This window comes from Drosophila montana, unplaced genomic scaffold (genome assembly GCF_035044405.1).
Source record: "Drosophila montana isolate Dmon_TW-CO22-7 unplaced genomic scaffold, ASM3504440v1 contig_2438_1, whole genome shotgun sequence".
Lineage (NCBI taxonomy): Eukaryota > Metazoa > Arthropoda > Insecta > Diptera > Drosophilidae > Drosophila > Drosophila montana.
This window is the reverse complement of record NW_026997315.1, coordinates 3,162,233-3,171,459: the sequence shown is the minus strand read 5'-3', so window position 1 is coordinate 3,171,459 and position 9,227 is coordinate 3,162,233. Positions and strand designations below refer to the sequence as shown.

Genomic DNA, 9,227 nt, shown 5'->3' with positions numbered 1-9,227 from the left:
GGAGATGTCTCCTTCTATGCGTTACACATTTCACGACAAAATTATAATACCCTCTGCAAGGGTATAAAAAATAGTTCTCTCAATAAGACTCGAGCCCGCTACAGACCACACTACTTACCGCCGCCTCTACTCAACAGCCATAACACCAATCGACTCTTGGCGGGAAAAAGCGAATTAAAATAACAGCACACACACAGTACTTGATACAATCGCAAATGCGATTTTATTAATGTGCATGATTGTGCCTGGATGTGTGCGCATGCAGCATTGCAGCCACGTGTCTTCCCAATAACTCTACCTTTTCTTTAATAACTTCGGTGTTTCTTAACCGATCTTGATGAAATTTTCAACAGTAGTTCTAATTGTACTATACAATATTCGTGTATTCCCAAAAAGATAATTGTAATAAAATTGTGACTTAAATTGGTGGGCAATATAAATGGGTGTTCTTACTTAATTTATAGCTATGTGGTAGTAGCGAAGTTGTGGCGATAGCTATAAAATGAAAGATACTTGATATATATTTACTATTCTAGAAGCTACATGTCAAGTTTGAGCTCTAAACACCTAAGAGATTTGGTCAAAAAACACGATTTTATCGATTACTTGGAAACGGGGCAAGTTATCGATTATCGGAAACAGACTTGCGCAGCGCGGGCACTAGGAGGACCTACGTTCCAAGTTTCAAGTCACTTATAGGTTCTGAGATTCTTGCGTTCATACATACGGACGGACCGATGGACAGTCAGACGGACATGGCTAGATCGACTCGGCTATTGATGCTGATCAAGAATATATACACTTTATGGGGTCGAAGATGCTTCCTGTTACATACATTTGCATTATACCCTTTTTACCAACTTTTAATGGGTTCAGGGTATAAAAAACTATAAACTATCGAACAATAGGTCTTTTAAATTTCAAGTTATTTAGCCTATGTATTTTCCAAGATAGGCACATTTACACAAAAGGACAGGCAGACAAGACTGATCAACTTACTCCGTGGACCTGATCCAGAATATATACACTTTATGGGTACGGAGACGCTTCCTTTCTCCTGTTACATTGATTTGCAAAAATACATTAAACCCATTTAACAAATTTTCAATAGGTTCCAAGTAAAGAAATGTTATGTGTGCATATTTGGTTAAGAAAAAATAAACATTGGTTATTCGAAAAAAATCTGAGGACAATTTGTGTGAGGAGTTATGTCTCTTTAAAATAACATATGTATCTCTGCAGGGAATCATGTCGTTTTAATGCGGCATAGCTCCCGCGTTCTCCGAAAAATATACTCGGAATTATGTAACTAACCGGACGGCGACCAACGTACCTCTGAACTTTCTACGAGTCTTTTTTTAAGTCGAAATCAGGCACCTAAACGATATTTTAGACCTCCAAGTGGGGTAGAAAGGAGATCAATTTTGCGTGCAAAAATGATGTCATAACCTTCGCGTCTGCTATCCAAAATTATTATTGATATTATTAAAATAATCAAATGATATTATAAATAATGTGTAGGGTCATTCCCTTTAGGCAAGATTTTAAATTAGAGCAACCCAATAAATACTATTTCTGCTTTGGCTAATTAAAAAGCAGCTATTTATAAAAGTCCAAGAGTACCAACAATAAATATCTAAATGAAAATTGTTATAAAAATCAACTCCTTTCGCTATCAGCTGACGTTGAAGCTTCTGTGGGTTTTTCCTATTTTTAAACAGTGGCAGCTATCGTTTTTGTGGCAGCTATCTGATAAAATGGATTGAAAGCTTTTGATTAGCTGGAGATAGTAGACGGCTCGGAGTACTATAAAAGTCGTAGACATTTCTAAGAGGGGCACATTGTTAAGTCAATATGTTCAAGTTCGTGATCTTGTTGTCGGTTGTTGCTTGCGCCTTTGGTGCCGCGATCCCTGAGGGTCTCCTGCCCCAGCTGGATGGACGCATCGTTGGCGGCACCGCCACCACCATCAGCAGCTTCCCCTGGCAGATCTCGCTGCAGCGTAGTGGCAGCCACTCCTGCGGTGGTTCGGTCTACTCTGCCAACATCATTGTGACTGCTGCTCACTGCCTGCAATCCGTGTCTGCCTCCAGCTTGCAGGTGCGCGCCGGTTCCACCAACTGGAACTCTGGTGGCACCCAGGTCCAGGTCGCCGCCTTCAGGAACCACGAAGGATACAACGCCAACACCATGGTCAACGATATTGCTGTCATCCGTCTGAGCTCTTCCCTGGCCTTAAGCTCGACCATCAAGGCTATCGGTCTGGCTAGCTCTGCTCCCGCTAACGGCGCTTCTGCCTCTGTCTCCGGATGGGGTACCCAGTCCTATGGCTCCAGCTCTATTCCAACCACCCTGCAGTATGTGAACGTGAACATTGTCAGCCAGTCCGTGTGCGGTTCCTCCACTTACGGCTATGGTAGCGAGATCAAGAGCACCATGATCTGCGCCGCCGCCAGCGGCAAGGATGCCTGCCAGGGTGACTCTGGTGGCCCATTGGTGTCCGGTGGTGTGCTCGTTGGTGTTGTCTCCTGGGGCTATGGCTGTGCTTACAGCAACTATCCCGGTGTCTACGCCAATGTCGCTGAGCTCCGCTCCTGGGTGGTGAGCAACGCCGGCTCCGTCTAAAGAATTTTCGAAATAAAACAATGCTTTGAAGATTAGTAGTTCACGCTTTATTAACTACATTTTAGGGCGACTGCTCCCGCGCCGCCGAGTTCCACAGTCGACTCTTGGTCTTGGCATTGGCCTTGTCCTGCTTGCTGACGGGGCGCAGATGAGCTGCATCCACAATGTCCCTGCAAGTGACAAATATCAGTTGGGCCCTGAAATCAGACCGAGAATTTACTATCTACTCACTTGAATTCCTCGTAGCTTTCAGTGCTGGTTACTGCCCGCAATTTGGCATCGTTGCGCAGCTTGTGGAGCTCATCCTGGCGCAGCTGCTCCAAGCAAATGTCGCGCAGACGCTGCAGTTCCTCGGATGTTATGGCAAACGGATCGGACATCCTACTTTTTAAAGCAGCTGAAATTTAACAATATTTATTACACACAATGCGATAGCGACTAGAAATGAATTTGTTTGTCAATGGTTGCCTGGGTAACCCACTCGAAGCGCTGGCTTCGATAAGCCATTAGCAGGCGATTAACGTTTACGGCACTTGGGCAACCGATAAGCTCGTCGGCAATATGCTCGCTCGACCAAGGTACGTTCAGTTTCCACTTGGCTTGCGTGCGTGTTCCAAGACATGGCTCATACCAGCTCCATTGTCATCCTTACGTTACTCGTGTTTTGCTGCGCTAGCGGCCTGGCAAAACCGGCCAGTCAGGACTATGGCCGCATTGTAGGCGGCAACGATTTGGTCATACACAATGCACCCTGGCAGGTGTCCATACAAGTGAGCGCGCGTCATGTGTGCGGCGGCGCTATCTACAGCAAGGATATTATCATCACGGCGGGGCATTGTGTGCAGGGAACATCCGTGACATTGCTGCAGGTGCGCGTGGGCGCCAATCAACACAATTCCGGCGGAAATCTTTTACCTGTGGCAGCCTACCAGATCCATGAGCAATACGACGCACAGCTGCTGCACTACGACATTGCGTTGGTGCGTCTGGCCACGCAGCTCACATTCAGTCTGTCCGTCAAGGCCATTGCGCTGACCAGCACGAGTCCATCAGCGGGCAGCAGTGTTTCCGTCAGCGGCTGGGGCCGTACGGAAGAGAGTGGCGACGCTGGCTTTGCCAATAGCCTGCAAATGGTGCAGCTGCAGATTGTTGAGCGTGGCGACTGCGCCTCTGCCAAATACGGCTATGGCTGGGATTTTGTCGGCACGGAAATGATATGCGCCGCTGCAGCTGGCAAAGATGCCTGCGCCGGCGATTCCGGAGGTCCCATGGTCTCCGAGCGTTTGCTGTCGGGCATCGTGGCCTGGGGCTACGGCTGTGCGCAGCCCAATTATCCGGGTGTTTATGTGGATGTCGCCATACTGCGATCCTGGATAATTAAAACAGCAAATGCCATATAAAAAACTTCAATTATAATTTACAACAAAGTTGTCATACAATAAAAGAATAATCGCATTAATGATAGTAACTGTAAAAACAATTCACACACAAGAGCGTGCGAGCAATTCGCCGCAGATTCTTTTGTTTACGTAAATTGCTTACTTTTAGCATATTTTAATACATTTTTGGCCATCTTCCCCTAAGCCAGTATCGTGTATTACTTCTATATTCGCTGCAAAAAGCCAACTGACATCAAAGAGAATCGCCCCCCAGGTGGAATCGAACCACTTCGACGTTAATCGACTGCGGATTTGAAGTCCGCACCCCGGACCACCGAAGCTCAGTGGGGCAGCGTTAGATCACAAAAAGCTGTATTTGTAAGCACTGTTGGCTAAAAAAGCACTTGGGAATTTCAACCAGAAAATTCATCTCTTATCTGTAATCACTCGCATATTTTATCTACAAAAACCCATAATATATTTTATTTAATTTACGATCTTCGCGCAAAAATTCATTTGGAATGATTAATGTTAAGCAAAACTATTCAAACAATATAAGTGTAGCAAAATACAAGGCATATTTAAAATAATCTCGCTTTTAACAGCAATCGAATACATTTAGTCAGTGCGACAGGTCTACTATCGTATGACATTAACAAATTAGTTGATTATTCATTTGCGTGGCTGCTGTATGTGTGACTGGACCTTCTGCTGTACAGCCACCGGCGGCTTGTGAGAGTGAGCCACCTGCGCACCAGCTGGCGTAAAATCTGTGTTTCCCTTAACGGGTGCACCGCTCACTGAAGCCGAATTCACATTGATTGGTTTCTGTATAAAAAATAACAGTTATCAAAACAATATATATATATAAATAATCGAATGAAATTATATTTACCGTTAGACCCGTGCAATCCTCGGCATCCTTTGCCGGGCGCTCTGACACAGGCGCCTTGTGCTGCACAATGCGCATTCCACCGGCCTTCACTGTAAATAAATATTATGACGTCAGCTTATTTTCAATGATTTTTGGTAAGCGGCTGCACAACGCAATAGTTTCACATGCATGCATGTGTGTGTGTGGATACTTTATCAGCAATCGTTTTGTGGATGAAAGAATTGATAGGACAAATATATTGCAGCCAATATGATATGAATGGGCTAGTTATATGCCGCCAACGTAGCTTTCAATCTACTTATGTAGTCAATAATGCTTACCAAAACATTTGACAATTGATTTAGACTCCCAAAGACACCCGAATACCCAGCGAAAAAAAAAAAAGAAACAGTTAGTGCACTTACATGCAGGTGGATGTCCAGCTACCAAATTTGGTTGTTCATCAGCCATGTTTACGATCAATAATAATCTAAAAATGATTGAAATGACTGTTAGAGAACTTGGTTTAACGAAAAAACAACAGAATTTACCAATAACCTCTAATAAGGAAAATAAGTGATTGCCAGTTTCTACGTTCTAGTTTGTGACACGAATGCAATTTGGTTAGTGATGTGCAAATCACGGCGGCACATGCCGACACACACACACGATCCGGCAACTCTACATAACGTAAACAAAACAAACGTGCTGCTAGCACAGCAACATATCGATAAAAACATTTATCGAATGCAGATGCTCGCCGAATTCATAAAATATTTCATCAAAATTTGCCGAGTTGAATAAGAACAGAGCCGTTCTCACACAATTTCGAATACAAATATATTTATTTAAGAATGAAAGACAATAGGGTAGGTACCAGTAACGTTTTGGACGCCATTATTTAGTTACATCACCAACAAAAGCAGTTTGACCTCAATTAATCAATGCAGACTCTTGGACTTCGATTATCATTTTTGTTGCTGCTGCTGGTGTTGCCTGCTGCGCGAATGACAATCAAAAATAATAACAGCAACACGCTTAAACATTTACAGCCCTTCCCGCCCCTTAAGAATGACAATTTGCTACGTGCCGCACGTGGAGAAGTTGTGGATCGGGTGCCCGTCTGGGTGATGCGTCAAGCTGGACGCTATTTACCCGAGTTCCAGGAGCTGCGCAAGCAGCACGACTTTTTTACTGTTTGTCGCACACCGGAGCTGGCCTGCGAGGTGACCATGCAGCCATTGCGGCGTTTTGATCTGGACGCCTCCATAATATTCTCGGACATATTGGTTATACCCCAAGCACTGGGCATGACGGTGGAGATGCACGCCGGCGTGGGTCCCGTGCTGCCGCAGCCGATCTGCACACCCGAGGACTTAAAGCGTTTGACACCAGACGGCGCTCTGTCGCGGTTAACGTACGTGGGCGATGCTATAACCATGATGCGCCACAAATTGGAGGGCCGCGTGCCCTTGATTGGCTTCACCGGAGCACCCTGGACACTCATGGGCTACATGATTGAAGGTGGCGGTAGTAAGACCATGTCCAAGACGAAGGCCTGGCTGACCAATTATCCGGAGGACACGAAACTGTTTTTAAATCTGCTTACGGATGTTATTGTGGATTATCTGGAGATGCAGGTGACAGCAGGCGCACAAATGCTGCAGATCTTTGAGTCATCTGCCGAGCATCTAAGCAAGCAGGAGTTTTTGGTTTGGTCGGCACCCTATCTGCGTCGCATACGCGACAATCTCGTAGATCGTCTCACCAAGAAAGTAATTCCAGCGGTGCCCCTTGTGAGTAGATATGCTAAATAAAATTTTTTCTTAGCTAACTTATTTAATATCTTTATAGACTATATTTGCTAAGGGCGCTGGACATTCACTTAAGGAGCAAAGCGAGTTGGGCTACGATGTAATTGGACTGGACTGGACTGTGGATCCGGTTGAGGCGCGTGCAGTGGTCGGTCCAAATATAACACTGCAGGGCAATCTCGATCCACAAAGCATGTACTGTGAACCAAGTGAATTGCGCACACTCACCACTGAAATGGTGCACAAATTTGGCAAATCACGCTACATTGCAAATTTGGGGCATGGCATAACGCCTCAGACGCCCATCGCAAGCATGGAAGTGCTCGTTGAGGCGGTACATAATGCGTTATAGATTACAATTATAATTGATTGAATTTATTTAATATTGTATTTATATAATAAAGACAATTTGGCCTTGGGTTAGGGTAATAAATATAAAAAGGAAAACGAAAGATTTAAGTATTTTAAAATTCCGGTCATCCTGAGTGTTTTTAACAACACTTAACTGCAGTGATGTACGATCGATAGCTAAAGTGAAATTGATAAACTGCAGGCATACCATTGATGATTCATAGAATTTGAACACAGATCTGTAATACAACCAAAAATAGTCATTCCTATAAACACAATTTTAATAAACATTTAGTTAATATGTGGAACAATACATTAAGACGAGAAATAAGAATAAAAACTATTTATTGGAAATCTATACTGTGGCTCTGCTGTTCTTGTAGCAACTTGTCACATATCATGAGTATGCTTCCACAACATATAAGCAACGTTCCAATGATTATCTCTGCACCGAATGTAGCAAATTAAACAAAATATTAATATATGACAGCTCACTCACTTTTACCAGGCAGCTGTTCGCCGAGCAGATAACCCGTTATAGCTGTAAAGGCAAAACTTAACGAATTCGCCACGGGCACAGCAACAGTTATATTGGCGGTACGCAATGTCCACACATACAGCACACTACCACATTGATTGAGCCCAAATGGTATCCAGTAATGCAGGCGTGAGCCAATCATCTGCAGCTCGGCAAGAAAATTTCGATACCTAGAGCCTGTGTCCTTAACAGACTCAATGCCTTGGCTTCCCAGGCGTATAAAGGGATTCGTCACGCCCCACAGCAGGCCAACGGTCAGTAGTTGCACTGCAAGTAATTGGCAATTATTGTTTTTAAACTCACATAAACAATGTAAACATTTTTTACATGCAGTTGCAAGCATTGTTTATTTACATGCCAACATCAGCTGCGGGGCCGGCTGTCATATGCAGGGTTGTATGCGACTATTTACCAACACTAATTGTGCTCTGACTTTGACAGCACTATGCAGCTGTCAAATTCTTTTACGTCAAGCTTTCATTTCCTATAGGTGGGTTTTTGCGTATTACCCTAAATATAATCAGAAAACATCGCAATTTATGCCAAAATAAATGCAATGAAATGTTTAAAAATGTATACGGCACACAAAATGCTTAACTTAACTACCAAAATGTTATGGCGGTCGCAGTGCTATGTGTGTTTAAATGGCGTCTGAAAATTACTCTTGTGTTTTGATTAGGCTATATGCTATAGCATAAATTGATAACTTAAATCTAACCGAATTGTTTTTCCTTTTATTCAATAGGATATTGAACAGCAATAGCAATGGCAAAGACCAAGGGCGAGAAACGCAACAAATCGGCGATCAACGAAGTTGTCACCCGTGAGTGCACAATTCATTTGGCCAAGCGTGTGCACAACATCGGCTTCAAGAAGCGTGCGCCGCGCGCCATCAAGGAGATCCGCAAGTTTGCCGAGCGCGAGATGGGCACCAATGATGTTCGCATCGATACCCGCCTCAACAAGCACATCTGGTCCAAGGGTATCAGGTGAGTGGCACACGTATATTCATATCGTTTATGCCCAAACTAATATCGTTTGTTTACGCTACAGATCAACGCCATTCCGCGTTCGTGTTCGTCTGGCGCGTCGCCGCAATGACGATGAGGATTCTCCCAACAAACTGTTCACACTGGTCACGTACGTGCCTGTGCCAACATTCAAGAACTTGCAAACGGAGAACGTTGAGTCCAGCGACGATTAAACTAATGAGAAACTAAAATAACTAAAGAGTTTACGCCGCTAACAAAAAAAACGTTAATAAAAAGTAATTTTTATTTAGAAATAATTAAACCTTTGAATAATCACAAAATCGTCTTTTGAGAAATCATGTAAACTGGCGTCACCAACTGGATGCCAATGCTATTGCCAATTGCCAACGACTGGTGTTGAGCCGCTTGCAACTTTTATAAACTGCAGATAATTACATTAGATAGTTACCATAGCCTTATGATTTGAACAGGAGTTGACGGCTGTGGAGCCTTTGCTAAGCTAAAGGTTTGCTAAAGTTGAAAATCGAATGTGGTGTAATTGTTGACAAGGTACGTAAGGATTAGTTAGGAGTACGTTTGGGCCACATGTCTGCAAAAGTGGATGAGGGTTGGCGGCGATGTTAGGTAATCGTGATTCACACGATGCGCCAGCTC

At 43.8% G+C, this 9,227-nt stretch overlaps 7 protein-coding genes and 1 non-coding gene across 10 annotated transcripts; 4 read left to right on the top strand and 4 right to left on the bottom strand.

Moving 5' to 3' along the window:
• The first annotated feature begins 1,822 nt into the window (after window positions 1-1,822).
• On the top strand, window positions 1,823-2,660 carry deltaTry (deltaTrypsin). Its single transcript, XM_064681722.1, has one exon. The coding sequence runs from the start codon at window positions 1,855-1,857 to the stop codon at window positions 2,623-2,625; it is 771 nt and encodes a 256-aa protein (XP_064537792.1). The 5' UTR covers window positions 1,823-1,854; the 3' UTR covers window positions 2,626-2,660.
• LOC135427962 (coiled-coil domain-containing protein 103) lies at window positions 2,650-3,078 on the bottom strand. The gene is made up of 2 exons (XM_064681728.1): window positions 2,857-3,078; window positions 2,650-2,795 (listed from the first exon to the last, which is right to left on the bottom strand). Exons 1-2 carry the CDS (start codon window positions 3,003-3,005, stop codon window positions 2,687-2,689), a joined length of 258 nt encoding a protein of 85 aa, XP_064537798.1. The 5' UTR covers window positions 3,006-3,078; the 3' UTR covers window positions 2,650-2,686.
• A 134-nt stretch (window positions 3,079-3,212) lies between these two features.
• Window positions 3,213-4,085, top strand: iotaTry (iotaTrypsin). The gene has a single exon (XM_064681721.1). It carries the CDS (start codon window positions 3,246-3,248, stop codon window positions 4,023-4,025), a length of 780 nt encoding a protein of 259 aa, XP_064537791.1. The 5' UTR covers window positions 3,213-3,245; the 3' UTR covers window positions 4,026-4,085.
• Window positions 4,086-4,268: 183 nt separating this feature from the next.
• TRNASTOP-UCA (transfer RNA opal suppressor (anticodon UCA)) lies at window positions 4,269-4,355 on the bottom strand. Its single transcript has one exon. It is a non-coding gene; the product is annotated as a tRNA-Sec (tRNA).
• Window positions 4,356-4,458: 103 nt separating this feature from the next.
• LOC135427961 (death-associated protein 1 homolog) lies at window positions 4,459-5,526 on the bottom strand. The gene is made up of 4 exons (XM_064681727.1): window positions 5,430-5,526; window positions 5,304-5,368; window positions 4,900-4,988; window positions 4,459-4,832 (listed from the first exon to the last, which is right to left on the bottom strand). Exons 2-4 carry the CDS (start codon window positions 5,347-5,349, stop codon window positions 4,677-4,679), a joined length of 291 nt encoding a protein of 96 aa, XP_064537797.1. The 5' UTR covers window positions 5,350-5,368; window positions 5,430-5,526; the 3' UTR covers window positions 4,459-4,676.
• Window positions 5,527-5,592: 66 nt separating this feature from the next.
• Urod (uroporphyrinogen decarboxylase) lies at window positions 5,593-7,144 on the top strand. Of its 2 annotated transcripts, none has more exons than XM_064681720.1 (3): window positions 5,593-5,747; window positions 5,931-6,674; window positions 6,733-7,144. In XM_064681720.1, the coding sequence occupies exons 1-3, from the start codon at window positions 5,733-5,735 to the stop codon at window positions 7,042-7,044; spliced, it is 1,071 nt and encodes a 356-aa protein (XP_064537790.1). In that variant the 5' UTR covers window positions 5,593-5,732; the 3' UTR covers window positions 7,045-7,144. The 2 variants fall into 2 exon arrangements, with proteins under 2 accessions (XP_064537790.1, XP_064537789.1); XM_064681719.1 differs by having other exon boundaries at window positions 5,718-5,747; window positions 5,829-6,674.
• Window positions 7,145-7,305: 161 nt separating this feature from the next.
• Window positions 7,306-8,062, bottom strand: LOC135427959 (transmembrane protein 234 homolog). Of its 2 annotated transcripts, none has more exons than XM_064681724.1 (3): window positions 7,909-8,062; window positions 7,543-7,848; window positions 7,306-7,488 (listed from the first exon to the last, which is right to left on the bottom strand). In XM_064681724.1, exons 1-3 carry the CDS (start codon window positions 7,922-7,924, stop codon window positions 7,388-7,390), a joined length of 423 nt encoding a protein of 140 aa, XP_064537794.1. In that variant the 5' UTR covers window positions 7,925-8,062; the 3' UTR covers window positions 7,306-7,387. The 2 variants fall into 2 exon arrangements, with proteins under 2 accessions (XP_064537794.1, XP_064537795.1); XM_064681725.1 differs by having other exon boundaries at window positions 7,936-7,960.
• On the top strand, window positions 7,952-8,874 carry RpL31 (ribosomal protein L31). The gene is made up of 3 exons (XM_064681726.1): window positions 7,952-8,071; window positions 8,327-8,570; window positions 8,635-8,874. The coding sequence occupies exons 2-3, from the start codon at window positions 8,347-8,349 to the stop codon at window positions 8,783-8,785; spliced, it is 375 nt and encodes a 124-aa protein (XP_064537796.1). The 5' UTR covers window positions 7,952-8,071; window positions 8,327-8,346; the 3' UTR covers window positions 8,786-8,874.
• The last annotated feature ends 353 nt before the right edge of the window (window positions 8,875-9,227 follow it).

Excerpts from the sequence above, each read along its gene's own strand:
- deltaTry (XM_064681722.1), top strand. The coding sequence starts at position 1,855 with ATGTTCAAGTTCGTGATCTTGTTGTCGGTTGTTGCTTGCGCCTTTGGT.
- LOC135427962 (XM_064681728.1), bottom strand. The coding sequence starts at position 3,005 with ATGTCCGATCCGTTTGCCATAACATCCGAGGAACTGCAGCGTCTGCGC. Across the intron at positions 2,796-2,856 it reads GAAAGCTACGAGGAATTCAA|GGACATTGTGGATGCAGCTC; the intron begins GTGAGTAGATAG and ends TGTCACTTGCAG.
- iotaTry (XM_064681721.1), top strand. The coding sequence starts at position 3,246 with ATGGCTCATACCAGCTCCATTGTCATCCTTACGTTACTCGTGTTTTGC.
- LOC135427961 (XM_064681727.1), bottom strand. The coding sequence starts at position 5,349 with ATGGCTGATGAACAACCAAATTTGGTAGCTGGACATCCACCTGCAT. Across the intron at positions 4,989-5,303 it reads AGCTGGACATCCACCTGCAT|TGAAGGCCGGTGGAATGCGC; the intron begins GTAAGTGCACTA and ends ATTTATTTACAG. Across the intron at positions 4,833-4,899 it reads AGGATTGCACGGGTCTAACG|AAACCAATCAATGTGAATTC; the intron begins GTAAATATAATT and ends TTTTTTATACAG.
- Urod (XM_064681719.1), top strand. Across the intron at positions 6,675-6,732 it reads TAATTCCAGCGGTGCCCCTT|ACTATATTTGCTAAGGGCGC; the intron begins GTGAGTAGATAT and ends ATATCTTTATAG.
- LOC135427959 (XM_064681724.1), bottom strand. Across the intron at positions 7,489-7,542 it reads CGAACAGCTGCCTGGTAAAA|AGATAATCATTGGAACGTTG; the intron begins GTGAGTGAGCTG and ends CATTCGGTGCAG.
- RpL31 (XM_064681726.1), top strand. The coding sequence starts at position 8,347 with ATGGCAAAGACCAAGGGCGAGAAACGCAACAAATCGGCGATCAACGAA. Across the intron at positions 8,571-8,634 it reads ATCTGGTCCAAGGGTATCAG|ATCAACGCCATTCCGCGTTC; the intron begins GTGAGTGGCACA and ends TTTACGCTACAG.